Source organism: Ptychodera flava, chromosome 3 (genome assembly GCF_041260155.1).
Source record: "Ptychodera flava strain L36383 chromosome 3, AS_Pfla_20210202, whole genome shotgun sequence".
Lineage (NCBI taxonomy): Eukaryota > Metazoa > Hemichordata > Enteropneusta > Ptychoderidae > Ptychodera > Ptychodera flava.
The window spans coordinates 46,782,833-46,804,893 of NC_091930.1; the positions used below are offsets into that span (position 1 = coordinate 46,782,833).

General features: G+C 36.9%; 2 protein-coding genes across 2 annotated transcripts in view; both read right to left on the minus strand.

Moving 5' to 3' along the window:
• Window positions 1–6,803: 6,803 nt before the first annotated feature.
• LOC139130144 (uncharacterized) overlaps window positions 6,804–22,061 on the minus strand; it is a 483,832-nt gene continuing 468,574 nt past the window's right edge. The window contains exon 9 of the mRNA XM_070695870.1: window positions 6,804–8,241. Within this exon, the coding sequence (XP_070551971.1) occupies window positions 8,214–8,241 (28 nt within the window). The 3' untranslated portion in view covers window positions 6,804–8,213. The remainder of the gene's footprint in view (window positions 8,242–22,061) is intronic.
• LOC139130145 (uncharacterized) overlaps window positions 6,804–22,061 on the minus strand; it is a 57,049-nt gene continuing 41,791 nt past the window's right edge. The window contains exon 8 of the mRNA XM_070695872.1: window positions 6,804–8,950. Within this exon, the coding sequence (XP_070551973.1) occupies window positions 8,301–8,950 (650 nt within the window). The 3' untranslated portion in view covers window positions 6,804–8,300. The remainder of the gene's footprint in view (window positions 8,951–22,061) is intronic.

Genomic DNA, 22,061 nt, shown 5'->3' on the forward strand with positions numbered 1-22,061 from the left:
ATTCTGTCAGCAACTGTGTAGAGAGCCATACATTCAATATGTGTACTTATCACATCAAGTACCATGACTGTAATGTGTCTAGTATTACAGAGTTCACTCCAAGACCAAAGTTATAAGTCAATAAAATTTGTGTCGAAAGAACGCTACAAACACAATGTGTTTATAAATATCTCTATCATGACATGATTTAAGGCGAATAAGTCTTTGCCTGAAGACTACACCATCATTACTTCTGTAGTACTACGCTGTTTGTGTTAGGGAGCCTTGCATGATAAGTAAATCCCTTAGGATGACATACAGGGTATATCGGTAACTATATACTTCAGCCAAACTGTATCGACTATTCTCATGATAATCTGATAATTGCAGTGTAATTAGCTCCCATAGCCATATGTATATATGGCAATGGAAGCTATTCTTATAGGCTAGGAAAATGTCTGTATGTATGTATGTCTGTATGTCTGTATGTCTGTACGTCTGTATGTCTGTATGTCTGTATGTCTGTATGTCTGTCCGTCAACATCAAAAACTCCAAAACCGCTGTACATTTCATCTTGATATTTGGTGTGTACATGGATGATGGGCTGTAGATGAGATTTTGTTCAAATGAAGTTGTCATTGCCAAAAATATGCAAATTAAGTGAAAAAATGTAAAAACAGTCAAAATTGAAAAAACTCAATAACCACTGAGCAGATTACATGAAAAATTAGCATGTAAGTACTTTGGCTGACATGAAATGATTGTGCGCATCTTGGGTCAGTATCTTGGACTTGCTATTTTTCATGAATTTTTTTGTAATTTTCTCCCATTTTTGGTCAAAAAATCTCCTGCTCTGAAACCACATGTCCGATTGATTTGAAACTTGGTATGGAAGTGCATAGGAGTGACCTTTCCCAAATTTGGGCAAATCGTGGTGAAATTTGCATATTTTTAGTTTACACGTCCATAGACTCCCATGTATAAGGCAGATCTCCATAGACTCCCATGTATAAGGCCACAAAAAATAAAAATTTAGTTTCTCATCGTATTCATATTGCAAAAAGGATGCAGTGACACAATTTTTAGTCCCCACGGATGAAGTCCAGTGAGCTTATAGATTGGGTCATGTCCGTCTGTTCGTCCATCCGTGAGTCCATCCGTTCACGCAGATATCTCGGATATTTTGACAAAATGTCATGTGACCTTGATGACCTTTGATCTCAAATATACATATTTGTCCATAACTCAGTAACCACAAGTGCTACCACCCTTCATATTTGGTATGATTGGACAGCTTATGACGCCACAAATTGTACCTCATTAATTATGCACATATCTAATTTTGAGCGAGCCAATAGAGCTAGAGGTCTGATTTTTGGTATATAGGGATAACTTAGCAAAACAATTTTTTTGACAAAATGTCACGTGACCTCGGTGACCTTTGACCTCAAATGTACATATTTGTCCATAACTCAGTAACCACAAGTGCTACAGCCTTCATGTATGGTATGATGGGACACCTTATGACGCCACATATTGTACCTCATTACTTATGCACATATCTAATTTTGAGCGAGCCAATAGAGCTAGAGGTCTGATTTTTGGTATATAGGGATAACTTAGCAATACAATTTTTTTGACAAAATGTCACGTGACCTCGATGACCTTTGACCTCAAATATACATATTTGTCCATAACTCAGTAACCACAAGTGCTACTCCCTTCATGTATGGTATGATGGGACAGCTTATGACGCCACAAATTGTACCTCATTAATTATGCACATATCTAATTTTGAGCGAGCCAATAGAGCTAGAGGTCTGATTTTTGGTATATAGGGATAACTTAGCAAAACAATTTTTTTACAAAATGTCACGTGACCTCGGTGACCTTTGACCTCAAATATACATATTGGTCCATAACTCAGTAACCACAAGTGCTACAGCCTTCATGTATGGTATGATGGGACACCTTATGACGCCACATATTGTACCTCATTACTTATGCGCATATCTAATTTTGAGCGAGCCAATAGAGCTAGAGGTCTGATTTTTGGTATATAGGGATAACTTAGCAATACAATTTTTTTGACAAAATGTCACGTGACCTCGATGACCTTTGACCTCAAATACACATATTTGTCCATAACTCAGTAACCACAAGTGCTACTCCCTTCATGTATGGTATGATGGGACAGCTTATGACGCCACAAATTGTACCTCATTAATTATGCACATATCTAATTTTGAGCGAGCCAATAGAGCTAGAGGTCTGATTTTTGGTATATAGTGATAACTTAGCAAAACAATTTTTTGACAAAATGTCACGTGACCTCGGTGACCTTTGACCTCAAATATACATATTTTTCCATAACTCGGTAACCACAAGTGCTACACCCTTCATGTTTGGTATGATTGGACACCTTATGACGCCACATACTGTACCTCAATAATTATGTGCATATCTCATTCTGAGCGAGCCAACAGAGCTGGATGTCTGATTTTTGGTATATAGGGATAACTATAGGAGAGAAATTTTTGACCATATGTCATGTGATCTCGATGACCTTTTACCTAAAATATATGTTTATGTCAATAAATAAGTAACCACAAGTGCTATGTCCTTTGTATTTAGTAGGATGGGAGACCTTATGACAACACACGCTTTACCTCATTAATTATGTACACATCTATTCTGGACAAGCGATAGAGCTAGAGATCTGATTTTTTGGCATATAGGGATTAATTAGCAATATAATTTTTTTTTTCAAAATGTCATGTGGCCTCGATGACCTTTGACCTTGATTATACATATATATGCATATTTCAGTAACCACAAGTTCTATACCCTCCAATTTTGATAGGATATTAGACCTTAAGATGTCACATCTTGTACCTCATTTATAATGCGCATATGTATTTCTTGGCTGGCCAATACTGCTAGAGGTCTGATCTTTTTTCCCGATTTAGAACCATAACTTAGACATGCCTCATGTGTTTCAAATTGGGAACAACGACATAGACCTATGTGCCCATAGATCTCAACATATACACTCCAGTGATACTTCTTAATGACCACATTTCCTGCCCCATCAAGACTAATACTCCTATTACAAGTGTTTACTATGTCATTGTAAATGACTTGTTGAGTTAATGGTTGTATCACAGTATTCGATATATCTAATTCTGTATTTTTTCCATTTTATATTCTGAATAATTACATTAAACATATTTCACTGTCTCCAGTACATTTCATTTAAGTATTTTCACTTCATGCACTTTATCCCTTTCACACATGTTCAAATATCTGACCAGAAAGAACAAACACTAAATAGTCCAGGATGGGAGCTACAGTGTCATTGACGCTATTTTTTTATATGCTGTAATCTTTAAAAACCGTGAACAATTCGATATATTCTAAACATCACACGTGAATTTCAGACTATTGTCCCCCATTTTTCCCCATTGTGGCTTCTACAAACATGAAGTTTTTACCCCTCACCAAAAAGTCAAGGTTGTGTAAATAACATTTTAGAGGAACTGTATATTGGAAATTTTCCAATGGTACATTATTTTGAAAAATAATTTTGACATTGATGTCTTTTATTTGTGATGTTTACTTCATTGTATGAAATGTATTCAGAGAAAATCATAGGATTTGTGTTGACAGGGCAATCAGATGTCATGTTTTGACACAGTGTGAATAAAACAACGCTATTATTCATATGAACACCACCCTGTGTTGCCAGCATAATGTCTTATGCCATACTTGCCTTCACAGGTGACAAGGACAAAATTTATTGTGCTATGACTGTACCTTGCTACGTGTCCATATTTCCACAACTCCCATAGTGTGTGTGCTGTACGAGTGCAGGGTAGGGGAGGGCATACCGGTACACTGGGGCTAGAAAACAATTTGGCAACAATTCGGCTTCTCTACCCTTCATCGTCAATTCTCTGCCTCACGTGATCATGAAATAATGAGACAGAAAGAAAGGTTTTATGATTGCAATCCTGTTATTGCTTATTTTTTATTAGACTTCTTCACAAGTGCCCATTGGGAGAAGAAAGTAAACATACAAATATAATACAGCGTATTCACTTTCAACAAGTAGGATATCAGGATAATAAAACAAGATTTTGAGATATGCAAATTACATTGGGCCATTGCTTGAAGACTTAAAAAACAGGTGATTCGTATATTTTGCTACATTCATGAATTTTTCCTGCAATACTCATTATTTGCATATAAAATTTACTACCGGAAAAGTTCCTTTATAGAAAAAAGTTTATGGGAGCGCTGCACCCAACTCAGCGTGTTTTGCTCAAAATTACTTCTTTTGCAAATATTCATTCAATTTTAATTAATTTGTTAACCCAAAATTAAAACATTGGTTGAGTTCACCTTTTAGCTTGTCAAGCAGTCGTAAGTTTTGTGATAAAGAAGTGTTAATTTATGCAAATGTAAGCAAATCGCCCAATTTCCTGGCTTCTCTTTTCTCCGAATTTAAAGATTTTCAAAGAATTGAACTCCACTCTGGATGGGTCAAATTTTCTGAAATTTTCACATAATGTTCTTTTAATGCTGTTAAAATTATGTTTTTAATCACTTTTTGAGTTTCAGTCTTTCAACCCAGGCGATTTCAGAATGAGCATAGATAATGCAAAATAAAAGTCTTTATTCTACATATACTCTTGTTTCAAGTGAATATTACATTTCAGAAAATAGAATCAAGTTTTTGATTTAAATTCATTTTTATCATTAATACCAAAATTGAGGTTTTTTGCCCCAAATATACACCCGCTTTATCCTTCGAGTAAACTATTGCTGCCATTCTAAACTTTAGAGTCTCTGCGTTTTGAAAATATATGGTATGAGAGGGTTTCGTTTCGTCTTGGATGAGAAATATTCCTTTAAAATACTGAGAACGCACCTCGGGGACAGATATTCGGACTCTCAAACTTTTTCAATTCTTTTCTGATCTACCACTTGTGGGGGTTCGTTTTAAAGCTCTTGGCGTAAGGAAACTTTTCACCGGCTTAGTTTTTCGAAAATCGAAAATTTTATTTTTTCTCCATAGAGTTAACACAGGGATGGCGGCCATTTTGAATTTCAAATATCGGTAAATCTCGAGTAATTTGTTTCTCTTGTTCCAAAATTTGCACGGTGACCCCCGATTTTTATTCTTGATTTTGAAAGAGAATGGTTGAAATATTCTTTGAGAAAAGTTTAAGCAAAAGTTTAAGTCTTTCACTTTCGAGGTGCATATTCCTTTAAAATAAAAACTGTCAATGCAACATGCAGCGCCACCTTATTACTTTGCTGTGCATATACACTTGTCAGAGAACCATTATGATGGCTGCACCTCTGACTCATGTCTAAGACAAACTGATATCCTTTTAAATATTCTTTTAGCGACCAATGTCAACTGGAAAAGCATGGTTTTACATTCTGCTTTCTTTTGAATAGATTTTAATGTGTGTCATACTTTTCCTATTCATAAACACGTGATATGACATATAATTTCTCGCGGTTCCATAGTATAGAGAGAAATTGATGTCTTCGCGTTACGCGAATTTGACACGTGGCATTGATAAATAATGTGTGGGCGTGGCTACGGAGCTATAAGTGGGAAGTTTATGAAGTAGATATTCAGTCTAGTCAGACACTTCAGCAGCCTACAGACAGGTTCGTCCAAGTTATCATAAAAAAAAACAAAGAAAAACGAAGATGCTGTTTTGTTTTACGTATTTAGGGAATGAACACAAGTGGTGAAGTCCGACACCATCCCGTGGTCCTGTGTTATGCATTGTTTTCGTACACAGGTTTCAAGAGAATTCCCTTTTCTTAGGTTTTTTACCTCTGGTTTTTCCTGGACGGCATGCACAGGTGACGCGGGTATTTCATTTCATTTGCTCCCGCCATTTGCTTCCGCACCCTGGTATAATGTGTACTGTATACTTTCCTCTTCTTGTCTGTAATAAAGCTGCCACCTCTGGCTGATCCATCATTAATGAATGAATGGAGTGGAACGTATTCATTTATTAGAATGAGAGTATAGAGAAGACAAGAGATTCTCACTCGCGCTTATGTCCGTGGACGTCCGACTTCGAAAGAAAAACAATATAGGACGAAGAGGGCGTGCTTGCCGAAACAAGTTGAATGGTGATATGCTCGCGCGGTAGCCGACGCAACAGGTGCATCAGTTTTAGTTCTACCACAGTCACTCTACGCTCGCTTCTAGTCCAATTGTTTATGCCCTCAGCAAATTGAAGCGTTAATTCGACATCGTACCGTGCATTCAGACTCTCCGACGGATAGTGACCGACTTACTTTGAGTTCCCAATATCTACATCCAACAATTGTGATTTATTTTAAAATTTGTTGTGGTCTCCCGTGCTCCATTGACAACTTCGATGGGATATACTGATTCTTTCTGAAATACTGTACAATGACTAATTTGTTGTTTTAGCATGCGTGACTACTTCCACTACGTCTCTGAGTTTCCGTAATTTGGCTGAAAGATGTCAAAATATACTTGCAAAACCAGAAAATCCAGTAGTAATTCAGTATGAAACAAAGAAATGTCATTTTGTATATTGGAAGATTAGTCCAGACCAATTTATATTTTACTCCCATTATCGATTGTAAGCTATTTCTGCAGTCGATCATGATTAAAATTAAGTTGAAGGAAATTTGTTTAACTGTTATTGTCACAGGCGGGATGAGATACCTGTTCTGAAAAAGAAAGCGTTTGATTCCAAAATCAAACTGAGAACGCCACTTCCTTTGAAAAAAATACCCAGAAATAGACAAAAAGACATTTTATGTAAAATCACTCTACATTTTATTTCATTTTTTCAGAAGTCAAACTGTTCCTGCTTACATAGAAGCTATCTAGATTCAAATCAAATTCCAAGTTCCAGTTCATATAATTGACAATTTACACAAGTAATAATTTCTTCCTGTAAATGATATCGGGGAAGATTATCTACCATTTAACTGCGGAAAAGAATACTGTAATATAATCCAGTATTATTCTCGGAGATAAAACATGGAACTAAATTTCCAATCCTCGAATTGATGATACAAAATCTACTAGTCCAATAAGTATGAATGGATAAAATCTTTAATAACGAGATTTATCTCGTAATGCGTTCATATTTCTCGTTAACGTTTGATGTTCAAATTACACTACGAGCATACTTCGCTCATTGCTAGTGCCCAGCGCCCTCTGATAGCGCAATCATTAATAGCGCCCCCTTTCGACCGCCGATACCGTTGAAGCTCAGTTGAAATATGGCCGGTCGCCGGACAGGTCGCTATCAGTTGTCTCTTCACAAAATCCCTCTCAACTGCGGAATCTATTCCCGATCTTTAGAAATACTTGGATCTAAAGAATCGCCAAAGTCATCGGAATCACAAGGTACGTCTCCGTGCACACACATCTGTGAAAAATTGTCAACTTTTTTGAAAAGTTTTACCAACACATTGCAATGACTTGTAATTTGATCCGACAGAACGATATCTGCTATCTATCAATTTTTAAAAATTTCAAAAAACAAAGACAGATGATGAATTTCAAGCGAAATCTTATTCTATCGGTAGATACAAGGGTAAAGTGACCCTTTGATCCAAAATTGTCTCAAAATACTCAAAAATGTAAAGATTATCAGTAAGATAAAATTCCACTATCACTCGATCCACTACATAGTCTGTCGGTTGCATTGTGTTGTGTAAAATTAGTCTGGAAAGTTGTAGATTTTCACCAGAAATATACCTGCAGACTTGACATGTCATATTGTCATGTCTGCTTCTATGTATGTTTCTGTACACTCATGCACACATCTGTGAAAGTCAAAAAATTATTCTGACAAATATTTCACAAAAAATTGCAACAGGCTGCTGTTAGACAACTTAAAATTTTCAAAAAGAAATTACTAAATTGTGGACGTCAGATGAAATGGTCTGTCCAAAATTATACATTGCTGTGAGAGCTGTATGTTTGATCCAAAAATTAGTAATTAAATATGCAAAATATGCAAATTATCTTCAAATATAACAAATTACAGCCTGCCAGTTGCAATGAGTTGTGTAAAATTTGTCAGAAAATTTGTAGATTTTCACTAGAGATATCCCTGCAGAGTTGACATGATGTGGTGTCATGTCTGCTTATATGTACAGTAGTTTAACACAGTATTGCTGTGTTACAACTAATCTGTATGGATTATCCTTACACAGTGCAATGTAATGGGGATTCTCTAACTGACCTTGACCTTTATAGCTGAGAAATTCACCATCACAATTGAAGTGAACCACTCTATTCCATCGTAATCACAAACATATATGCCATCTTGTTGGTGATCAAAACACAAACCCACTGGCCCTTTAAGTGTCCCTTGCCAATGTCTCTTATACTTTGCATCTGGTGATTCAAAACATGAACACAATTCCTGCCAATGCCTCCATCTGATACAAAAATCCATTTCTTATTCACAATCAGATCCCAGGGTTGAATGACTTGTCCTTTTTCAGTTCTTGCAATGTGTTCACCAGATTTATTATATTTTCTCACATATCCATTCATGTCACCAATGAATATAAAACCATCAGGACTCAAGCAGATACCTCTTGGATCAATTCCTTCTTTGCGTCCAAAACAGTTTAAAATCTTGCTTTGTCCAGAACTCACCACAACTTGGCCATTCCCTCCATCACTCATAAAGTATTGGTCATTGTCTTCATCCACTGTGACATTCCATGGATTAAATGGATTTGGGAATGCATGGAATTGTAAGATGAGATCACAGCAGAGTTTGATTGGATCAATAACCTGAACTCTATGATTGTCTCCATCACATATAACCCATTGACCGTTGTTCTTGATGTATATTCCCACGGCCACATTAAGTTGTCCCGGCATTGATCCTTCCCCAAACACTTCCAGGACACTTTCCTTGACCGGATAACCTAGTAGGAAAACGAAAACAAAACAAAGGTCAAAGGTCAATTTGCAAACTACAATTTCTATGAAGTCAAACATTTTCTGATCTCACAAATTTTGACTGAATGCAAACTTCTTTTGTTTACACAAACACATGGAACATTTAAAGGAACAACTTCCTTACATTGTTATGTAACTCACGTGTTTCCATGGCAACGCAATTGTATTTTATTGATGGAAATGTGATTTTCAGTCCATAAGGTAAGTCATTGTATTGCTGGTTAGTTAATGATCTACAGAGAGTTACAAGGTTGTAAATTGTTTTGTTGTGTTTTGAACTTAATCACAACTACATGTTGATGTAACTCACACATTTCCATGGCAACATATCTACATTTTATTGATGGAAATGTGATTTTTAATCCATAAGGTAAGTCATTGTATTGCTGATTGGGTCATGTTGTACAGATTGAGTTGCCAGGTTGTGAATTGTTTTGCTATGTTTTGATACCAATCACAGATACACACAGTGTGTTTATATGTCCATTTATTTTGTGCCTTGTTTATTTTTGACTTCGCAAATGCTGCTTTTAATTTTTTCTTCCAATTTTTTTAATTCCGAAACAGTGTTTCATTTTTTTGTTTTCCAAAACTCTTTCACTCAATTTACTCTGTCCAGACAATCCTTTTCACTCTCTGAGTTTGTGTTCATTGTTGAAATGAAAATAAATTGTTTGTTATTCTGTTATTATTATTATTCTGCTCATGTTTGGTTCACAGTATTTTGTGTTTCTTGTCAAAATTTATCAAATTATCCTTTCAGTAGTGTTTACGAATTACATGTGTACTTGGTTAGTTTTGTTTGCAATGTGATTTTGTTTCATTTCTTTTTTTACCTGTCTCAAATTATTGGTGACCCTAAATTTACAAATGTCATCAGTGCTGTAAATTTTGTTTGTTGTTTGTTTGTTTTGTTGTTTATTTGTTAGCCATACAGTTGTTGTTTTTTAATATGCTCATGATAACTACATGCTATATGTATACACCTTCAGTGATTTAATAGTAATTAGCAGTTTGATTTGTGTCACAGTGTCAGTGTTAGCCATTCCTTGATTATAATTTGTTTGTTGTTGTTGTTGTCTCAGTACTTATCAGATTTTTTTCTTAATCATCACAAACAATATTTAGCTTGCTTTCCTTATTTTTTATTTTCATACTGGTGAATGATACTAAAACTTTAGTTTTCACAAAAGTCCATATCCAGCTTTTTGCCTGGTTGTCTCTAACAGTAAAAATATTTTGTGTGCACAAATTGGTATTTGTAATTTTGAAATATTTTATCCATTTGTTGATAGTGATGGCCATAGGAAAATGAGATTTTGTTGGATATTTGTAAATTCCTCGTCAAAATAATCTCAACCAATGAAAAGCTATCAAAATTCAAATTATCTTTGATATTGTTTCTGTCTGAAATGTTGAAAATATTCAAGTTCATTTCTGTAGTGATTGTTGTGATTAGTTTGCATTGGCCAGAGTAAATGTTTATTTGCTTCTTAATTTCTGCTTCTTTTTCAAATATTCACAATTTTTTAGCCTTATTAGCCATGCAGGAATTGATAATTTTAATTCCTTCCACAAAGTTGCTTCTCTACTGCTTGACATTCTACTGAATGATTTTATCTCAAATTTATAAAATTGTTTAAATTTCTGTCATTATATTGAAAATAATATGTTAAATTTGCATCAAAGTTGTAAATTTACCCAAACTACCAGGTCACAATGTTGCTGAGTTTTATGTCTTTTCTCTCTGTCACTTCACTGGCATAATGTCATTCTGTAACTACATGATAATTTATCTGCCTGTCTTTACAGCTCTACCTTTCACCCATTCCTTTAATCATCCCTGTCATTTTGGCTCTGTCTCCTACATGTAACTTTACACACACTCAGTCACACACACACACTTTCAGTCTCTCTCACACACACTAAATAGTTTAAATTGTATTGTTCATGTATGGTTAATATTTATTTGCACTCATTTCTTACAAAAGTATTACTCATCATGAGTGTCATGGCTGATACAGTGTAATGTTTTAACTTGGTTACCTCATGCTAATTTTATCATCTTTTTACAATATTTCCAAATATCTGATTGATATTCTATGCAATAATTTTCAAGATTTTATCTCTGATTTACTTTGATTCACCAAACTGTTGTGTTACTTTATTTGTTCAACAATAATAATGATTAGGATATATATTTGTGATGAAAATTACATAGATATTCACGTTTCCCACATTCACACACAGATTAATTGTGAGTTGATTTGGATTAAATACATAGAACAGTGAGGTACATTATTTTGTAAGAAATTTGACCTTGGCCTTAATAACATGGCACTCATGACTGTCTTTTTCTTCTTCTTACCTCCAAAGACATGTAGCCACTTTATGTTTTTGCATGCCCGGTATTTTTGAAATCTTCAAAGGTTTGTTTTCATTTGTGTCAGTTTTTGTCAAGCAATTCTGATGCTCCACTTCACTAAAGGTGTAACCTGAGGTTACAACTTTAGTCAAGTGGAGTTGCATGTACCTGGAATGGTATTGATCAGTGTATGTGAAGCATGGTGTATGTGATAATGTCTGTGGACTAATTTGCAAGAATCAATGTGAACTGTACTTAAGTATCAATAAACTTGCATGTATGGAGGGTAACCCACAGTAACATTTTATTTCACACAGATTGCTGAAAACCAGTGCTACATGGCAGAAAATCAGGACATGGGAGATGATATCCTGGATGAAGATCAGGAAGTCCACCATGGGGAGATACCTTTAACACGATAGATGACATTAAAGATGTTAGAGTTTCCGACATGAGGACAGTTGAAGAAGGCAATGAAGATGTTTACCCCTACCAATACCAGCCAAGTTGCATGTGACTTTGAAGATGTATTTGGGTTCAAGTGAGCCTGAAATTCAATACCGTGTACATATTGTACACACAAACCAAACGGCCCTTTTCAGGGCCATCACATCCTCCAAAAAGAGAACTACCGTCTTCTACAATAATGTATTGTTTATTTTTGATCATTATTTTGCACAATTTTGCAATTTTCACTCTCCGAGAGTAGTACATGCCTCTCAATTGAAAAAAATGAACTTTTGCTCAACTTTCCTTTCAGAAATATATAAACCATTCTCTTTCAAGAATGGAAAATCAGGGGTCACTATGCCAATTTTAGTACTGGAGAAACAAATTATGAAATTTTACCAACGCTTGAAATTCAAAATGGCCACCATTCCTGTGTTATGTAGATAAAAATATTAGTTTTGATTTTCACAAGAATGAAAGGGTGAAAAATCAATTCAGTCCAAAGCCTTCAGAGTGAGTCCATGCAAGTAGTAACCAAGAAAAGTATTGTACAAAATTTCAGATTCAGAATATCTGTTCTTGAGGTGCATGCTATGGTAACCTTTAAGGGCCAGTAATGCTAACTTTTGATGAATTTTTCATTATTTTTATTTTTTACATCAATTTCAAGTCCTTATTGTACTTCCAAAAAGTGTTGAAACACACACTATTCAGCTTGTCAACATAACGTCTAATGTGTAAAATGCACTTTTATTGTTTACATTTGAATTCTAGTCCTGACCGGAATTCACTTGTCAACAATAACACTGCAGTTTACACATGTGCAGGTCGAGTTGACAAGCTGAATACTGCGTATATCAACATGTTTTGGAGAGTAGAAGAAGAAATTATGGTTCAGACAAAATAGTGAAAAAATCATCAAAAGTTAGCATTACTGGCCCTTTTCATCCCATTTCTCTGTGCAGAGGTCCAACTTTTCCATGGAAAATCACAGGATTGGATCAAACCACAGTGAAAAGGTAAGGGATGTTAATACATGAAGCTGTAACTTTATCTTTTGATACCTTGATGTGATAGACTTGCCATAACAGAGTGTATTCAAACATTCAAATTAACATAGTGATATATCTAAAATTAATCTGAATTTACACTTTACTTAAATGGTAGAACGCACCTCGGGGACAGACATTCGGACTCTCAAACTTTTACAAATCTCTTCTGATATACCACATGTGGGGTTCATTTTAAAGCTCTTGGTTTAAGAAAACTTTTTAATGGCTTAGTTTTTTGAAATTCGAAAATTTTTATTTTTCTCCATAGAGTTAACACAGGGATGGCGGCCATTTTTAATTTCTAATATCGGTAAATCTTGGGTAATTTGTTTCTCTAGTACCAAAATTTGCACGGTGACCCCCTATTTTTATTCTTGATTTTGAAAGAGAATGATTGAAAGATTCCTTGAGGAAAGTTAGAGCAAAAGTTTAAGTCTTTCACTTTCGAGGTGCATACTACCTTAAATGTTAATTTTTGACTTCTGTAATTTGATGTAATCAATGGAAAGGAAAATTATTTTCAAATAATGTTTATGGTATAATGTACTTCATGGTATAAATTATCTGCCATCCATCAATGTCACACTGCATGAGAATAGGAAAAGTTGACAAATATTGTTGCCAGGTGTATTAGAGGGAATTGGATTAATGCCAGAAGTAGATCCATCAATGCAATGCAATAAATAATTGACATTATGAGGTGAGTCTGATAACTTCCTGTATTGTGATTTCATATTTATATGTCTTTCAAGAAGCATGTAGTCTGTCAAAGGGTTATGTACTTCATATCTTTCGGAAGGAAATTTTCACATACATTTTGAAGTTGCAGTAATTTGGTACCACAGGGACGCCAAATAGCAACACATGTACCGATTTAATACCAAAATACTGATTAACAACGACCACTAGAATAATTGTCTGTGGGATAAAGGATCTGAGGATCTGGAAGGGGATTTTTACATGCATACACAACCACTCAGAAGAAACTTTCCACATTGTGAAGTCATGTGGCACCAGCTACAACCCCGAATACCAGTACATGTACATATGTCCGTACAAAACTACCAAATGAGAATCACTAACAGAATAATGTGTGTCACCAAAGTCATTGTGAAAGCCCAACATACTTTGATAGCTATCATTCTCAAACAATGATAGTCAATACATTTGAGATTGCCATTTGATAAAGGGTTTCTGAACAGGTGAGATATTCCCAGAAACATTTGAATACCTTCTTGACTACTAGTCACTATGGAATTGTTTGGGGTGACGTAACAATGCCAGTATTGCATTGTGTTTACAGGTGCTTTACCAAATGTCTTGTACATTGATTGTTTATCTCCAAACCTCACTACATCACCAGTCCACTTGGTATCAGCATAGACAGCTAGTACATGCAGTAGAGGGGGAATGGTGTCGCATGATATATAAGCTGTGCAGCATGTTGTCTATGCAAATCAGTGTACTGCAAAATATGAACAAGCCAAGCCCCCTACACCTTGTTGTGTTTTTGTGTTACTCTTGGCACACCATAATAGACTATTCAGTATTGGCTATGTTCTGACAACATTATCTATTAGTATGGCTCAGCTGTTTGACTGATTGACATAGACAATGTGCAGCTTATATGTGTCATGTGATTCCTATGCTTCATGATGATCCTGAACTTCAAATAGGTAATTTTAATTTGCTTATTTTAATTTCAATGCATCGTTTTTTGTTGGCTACTAATTAAGCTCTTAATTTCTCTGTATTCCCTGAAGATCAAAACAGCATCTTCATTTAGGACTTATTTTAATAAATTTGAAGAAAATGTCAAAAAGGACACAATGACTGGGTAAGTTTACCACATGAATATGACATGACATGAATACCTCAGATGCCTGGTGATCAAGTATGGATCAAGGTTGGATGGACAAAAGAGCCACTGGGTGACAACATTAGAATTGTGATTGGGTCTAATATAAGAAACATGTGGATCCGACTCAAGTAATTATTTCAGATATTGCTATGATTCAAAGGTAATGAATATCACAGTCACCAATCCCTTGAAATGGTTGTGAGATTGTGCAGTCAAAGCATGGAATGATGGTTGGTTCAACGCTGATGATTCATTACCAGTATCTGCAAAGTGTACCTTGAATTATACACAAGAACATTATTTTCAGCCATGTATTTGTTATTTTCCATTTTGGTGTCAAGTGGGTCAAATTAAGTAACATCAAATGAAGTGAAAATTAGTACTTGCCAGTGTCAGATTTTAAGAATGTTAATGTTAATGACATGTGGTAAATGGTCAGTCATGTGGCACTTATTGACCAATGAAAGCTCATCAAATTGTTGACGCACGCTGCATGGTTTTTGATGACCACAGAAGTGACTCCTGTACATGTACTGGTACCTAATAACAAGCCATTTTAGATGAAAAAATTTACAGTTTTGCAAGTATTAATCAGCTAATCAATCGACATCATGGAAGTAGTGACACTCCAAGCATTTGCAGTTGACATTTCAGCTAACTCTCAAACCTGTGAGAGGGCAGTGCTGTTTAGTTTGTTACTCAAAAGTCAACATAGAGGGCGGTATTACAGAAAGAGCCCAGGACATTGGAGTAGAGTTTGGTCCTGTATAAATTTAACTTAGAAAAATAAACATGCATGACAGATAATGAAGCAACCCTGTAAGGACTGCTTTATCCTTAAAGGCCAGGGACTTGATACCCGGGATCAAGTTAATCCCGTTCACCTTTGACATTCACGGGCGGGATCGAATGTTTATGTCTTTGTAAATTACGGTCACGATTATTGTGCACAGGAGGTTGTAACAGGCCAATGTGTTGACATGCAAACAACAGATTATACGTCACTGAATATAACGGCGAGACCAGTACACTGAGCAGACTGAGAAACATTTCATGAAGCGGCCCGCGATGCTTTTAGCAATAACAGGGGTACTTCAACAGTAATGACAAAGGTACAGCACGATGCCAATGCAACTGACGGCTTTATAATAGTCGCGCCAGCGGCTTACTGACTACGCATGCGCTTATTCATAATATACTATGCGAGTAACCGGAAGTGTACCCTTCTTTCATGGGCGCCGCCATGTTTTTTTTTTTTGAGTACTCGTAAATAAACAAATACGAAACAAATTACTATTATATAACATGCCTTTTATAAAATATACCTCTCTTATTAGCCAGTAAATGTTATTATGCACCTTGTCGCTGATACAAAATATCGTTAATATAGATAAAGGGAGAAAACTGTCGTGCATATGAACGGTGGCATACGCAAAGAATGCTGGGATGGAATTACAGAAGAGCGCCCCCTGTGTCAATAATTAGATTCAAAATTGCCAGTTTTTAGACGGACGCTATAGTTTTCAGCTTGCAAGTGGAAGGTGGGCAGTGCGGTTACCATTGCAATGATAATGATTGCATAATACGTCCCTTGTTTAACGCAATAGGCTGTTATCATTGTAAAAATTGCCAATTTTTGTCCCAAATTTTTACACGCTACAGAAAATCTATACCTGCCCTGCTGCAGGGTTTGACATCGTGTACGTACGTGAACTGCTTTCATCAGAGGGAAACTGGGCATAGTTGTCATATAAACGTTTATGAAGTAACAATTACAGTTTATCATGAATCAATACAAATAACATTGCCAATCTTAACCCCTGGCGCGACACCAAGGGCTGAGCCCTATATAATATTACGTTCCGAATTAGGCCTACCCGGGGCCCGGGCGCGGGCTGCAACTGTACAATCGCTGCAGCTAAACGATAGCGTAGACGTCGTGCCATTGCCAAGATACTCTGCTATTACCGATCGTTTCGTCCACAGAACTACTAAAAGCCCTCTCACTAAAAAAATAATTACGGTTTGAAATCGTTGAATTAATCTGAAATTAACACCGTGGTGCATTAATCTATAAAAGATTATTAACAGAAATAATAAAATGTAACATCACCGATCATAAGAAACGTGGTGTTGAAGAACATATTTCTTTAATGAGAAGACTGTAGCGACTATTTTCTGTAAGTATAATATGACTTTAGCAAACTTGCGAATCAAGCATCTGAAGAGTATCTTCAACACTTTTGGTTTTGTTCTACTCTTGTTATAAAATAAGTCAAATTTCGGGAAAGTATCTGTACATTTTCGATATCTGTGCAGCGCAAATGTGTAAACCGACACAGCATTCATCTATCCTATAGACCATGATCAGTTCGCGAGTGCATAAACCACTTCTCTCTCTCTCTCTCTCTCTCTCTCTCTCTCTCTCTCTCTCTCTCTCTCTCTCTCTCTCTCTCGTCTAGCCATTTGATGTTTTATTTTGCCGACATTTATTTAACGCTTCACGATCACCGCTCAATGTTAATGTCGATTTCGATTTACGAAGTTTACCGGATAAACTTCGGAACTGGAGACATGTCACGACATGGAGCTAGTTATCACCATCGAAAGTCTGTAAACGTTTCTGCTCCCGAATGGACGTATTTAAATGCACAGGTGACTTCGTGCGTAAAATATTGAATTGCAATATGAATTTCACAGTTGAGAAAGTCTATGACTTTCAAACTAGACGTACAAACAACAATAAACATGGCGGATCAATGATATCGACGCATATTTTCCTCGCGACCGCTGGTGAGAGCGACTCGCATAAATTTTCCAACCTGGTAAGTATGCTGGGTATGTACATGTAAACTAATAACAAAAGTTTAGCATTTTCTGTAAATCGATAAGCCTTTCGATCACGAAAGATTCGGATATCTGAACCTCAACAGTAACTACGCAGCTCGAAAGTTATCCTACGACAGGACAGGAACATTGCGGATTTTGCATGGTAGCTATAGAAACACGCTGTTCATTCTTAGAAAGCATGCAATGTACTGCGTACTGCTGATACTCCCATGGTCCGTGAACTGTTGCCGTCCCTACACACTGTGCACTGTCAGTTGCCTAACATTCACAGGATTCAATCACGTGTGTCTTCAAATTTTGATACATGAATTCTACCAATCATCAACCACGGAACACATAAAAAAACAATGGTCGCGGGTACGGGTTCAAGGACGTTCACGTAGAGACACCATTATTGTCGCAGAATTGTTTTGACTAGTTTTAGGAGAATATGGGCGATCTGTGTACGGTCGCACATCAAACCGACAAGTGTACGCTTTTAATAGATAAAAATATGATGTCCGATTTTTTTTAATTCAACTATATACAGAGTCATCGCCCCGGCGGTGGCAGTCTCTGGATGGGTGGGTACCCACGCTCGTTAGCAGAGTTTGAAATGTACCCCTTTTCCCAGAATTTTTCTCTGAAAAACACCCCTTTTTTGGGAAAATCTGGGAGAAAATCACTGCGAAAAACACCCCCTTTTTCCGATATCTGGGAGATTTTACCTAAATGTTTGCGAAGACATTTGAATACCATAATTTACCAATTTCAAAGCAAGTGTGCTGACTCTTGGTGAAAAAGGAACACATAATACACTAGCTTAGCATGGGTTGACTTTGATGTGCACAGTAACAGACTGCCTTGTTCAATGTATGCTTAGTAACATGATGAAAACTTGAAATACAGTGATCATTCAATGTTTTGTCTTCACCATATGTTCATCAGTCACACTCATATACAATCACTTTTCTGATCCGTTTTGATCTTGTATTAGTTTATGGCTCCGTCATCTATAGCTCTGCAAAAACAAAAAACAAAAAAAAATCCTTTTGTAGAGAAATCACTTGTAGCTAAGAGAAATTTGCCGCCAGCAACAACCATTTTTTTCACAGAATTTCAGCAAAGATAAATGGTACTCTCCTGCTTTCAGGTAACTATCTATCTATCTACTACAATCTCAACTGTTAATACAACTACATGTAGTACAAAACACTACATGTAAATGTCAGTACAATAAACCAGGGTACAATCTACTGAATGACAGTTAATTCAACTAGAAATACTTCTTAGTACAAAACACCACATGCAACTTTTATTACAATAACCTGAACAGATAATCTACCAAATAAATGACCACCAACCCAACGAGAAATACTACAACAACTACATAACACCTCATGCAAGTGTTAGTACAATCTATAAAATGACAACTGATTCAACTAGAAATAACAGTAGGCATTATCATGTTGATTCGCTGACTTGAGTTGACCAGCGATGCCTTACAACTTGTAAGCTAGTAGCTATGGACCAAGCTGTGATATCGCAGTGGTGTTGTGGCGTCTATCGAACGCGCTCGGGTCAAGGGTCATCGCCACAGACCTTGACCCGAGCGCATTCGATAGACGCCACAGCACCGCTGCGATATCACAGCCACTATGGACCAAACAGCACAGCTAGCTACATTTTTGCTGCGGATCCGTAGCCCTACTACTCCCTTTGCTGGTTGTGTTTGGGGTAAATGTCAGTTTGGGGAGTCCCAAACACAACCAGCAAAGAGAGTGGAACTTGAAGGGCTACGGATCCGCAGCAAGCTACATATAAATTTATCATATTTATGAGTTTCGCTAAGTTTTTGAAAAGACTTACTTGACTCGGAGAGCTCACTTTCCAACATTTGAATCACTTCTGGAATCACTGTGTACTCCAGGTACACATCCACAATAACCGCATCTCAGACTGTCTTTTTCACAGACAAATTCCATGCATTCTGCACAGGTTTTGCATCTCCCGCGAAGAACACCTCTACCATCGACCGCCATATTGCTAGTCATACAGGAAGTTGTTGTTGGATGTTGAATTAGCTATCTCCCCCCCCCCCCCCGTAATACAGCGTATCAATTCATAAAACACAAGAACAAAGTTTACCATCACAGGGACGGTCACTGGATTTCTAAACAGCCAGAACATACTAAATTTTAATCGAACTGATTTGAGGGGTGGGCACGTAGCTACAATCACCTTCACGATGTGATGTACGGTTCTCCCGGGACGGTTCTGGATCATGGCTTAGGGGGACCGCTGCTGGGTTTTACTCTCTCGAGTGAGAAAGCGTCTTGGGAGAAGAACCAGACCTATTCTCGGAGGGTGATCTGAAAAAGTACCCCTTTTTCTCGATTTCACGGACCTAGATGTCTCCGTGATGTCCGACTAAAATCGACCCCTTTTCCGCGAAATTTCTAACGAGCGTGCGTACCCGGCTGCTCCGAGACTGCCACCACCGGGGTCATCGCCTTTGTTTATCGCCTAAACATTCCGGTTTTTTCGGAGAGACCGCAACATGAATATCCCCTAATGCATAGAGTACGGCTGTTCATCCAATATATTTATTCACTGTTTCGCAAAACATCTCGTCAGATATGTGCTTTGGCGAACGGACCAAGATTTGTACGTTGGTCAAAATAAATGACAATATGTTTGGATATTACATCTGTCATATTAGGACAGAGTATTGAAGATGAAATTACTTTCATCGATCGACAAAAAAGAGAAAGAATGAGTCAGTGAATATCGAATCATAGACGGGAGAATCGAGACAGTCCACTGTCTATAGTTTACTCAATTGTGAACAAAAGTATTTCGATGAATTGACTAATGCAAACAGAAAGGGAATTATATTCAACTTGAAAAAAGTCACCGCTTTTCCTTGACATGGATTCCATGGCAATGGAGCAACACACGATGTCGTTAGGTCCTCAAAAATCTTTTAATACGGCAAGACGGTATAATAATACTTTTCACCGTACGACAGCAAAATCTAAATGAACTTGAATCTGAACTTTACATGACAGTTCGATTGGAAATAGCGGCGTTTCGTGGTACGGCGTCAACGCAAGAACGCGCTATGGCTTGAGTGACATACTAGCGGGCACAGGCGCTCGAGCTGGGTAGTCTGCTAAATAGATCGCTTTTCGGCTCGATCTATCGATCCCGTAGTCGACATGCCCACACTGCAACCTAAATGAGTGTTTAGGTTGCAGTCGTGGGCATATCGACTACGAGATAGATAGATCGAGCCGAAAATCGATCTATTAGCAGACTCCCAAGCTACATAGCGCCTGTGCTTGCGGCGCGGGTCTGCACTGCGGTCGCTCCATCTAATTACAATGATGTGGCGTATCTAACATGTTGACATCGCAAACGTTTACCGCTTCACACCTGTATCGCGTCCTTTTTGAGTGACAGCTTGCAGACCTTTGTTACGGCCGCTTGCCATGCCAGTTGAAGACAAAGAGAAATACCTTCATCGATCAAAATTAGCTTTATTTATGCTCAAATCATAAAATTTTATCGATACATTCAATCACTAGACATTCATAGTTAGGTATAGGTGCATGGACGCCTAAATTTCTTCGCCTGTGACCATTTTGGCATGGTTTTACGGAGCGATCGAGTGTGACGCCACTCAAGCCACGCTTTGCATGAACTAACTCCAACGGGGGCAGCTATCTATTTATACCCGGCCCTGCCCTTTAAACCACATGAGGAAAACTTCAGGGAGAACACAAATCTATTCATAGATTTTCTTTCCACCTGTATAAAAAGAAAGTGATTTGATAATGGTTTATTTCAATTTTACTTACAATGGGTATGTAATGGATGAAGTGTTTCCTGCTAAATTATTAAACTGCCAAATACCCAAGACAAAACATTGCATTGATTTCTGAATTCATCTATTTTCCATCTATTTGTTTTGGAATTTATATTTCAAAATATCATGATAGTGAACAAATGAACACACGTCTTCACTTACTTTGCATTCGAAAACATTATGTTCTGAATTTTTACAGGTGTAAATACAAATAATCCATAGAAGTAAGGGAGTACACTTGATATTTCTAAAATATTAGAGTTGGACTGACATTCATGCTGCTACAAGAAGACATTAATGAGCTGGTGATATCACCAGCAACCTTTGACCCCTGTAGTCATAGTAATATGCTGCTACAATGGGGCAAGTATTTGTGAACTGCTATACGATACTGGTATGAATTCTTAACAGATCTGGCAAAGACCTATCAGTGAGTAAACATACACATGCACTCACAAACAACATGTTGTCGTAATGATGTGTACTTGTACTGGCAGTTTGCCAAGAATACCAGAACTACTGGTACTCAGCTCACTCCTTGTGCAGCCCTGTGGTTGCAATATAATTCTATAACAATCACAGTGACACATGCAGAACTGTTGTTGAATTGTGAACAGTTATTTTCTCTATATGTTTTCAAAATAATTGT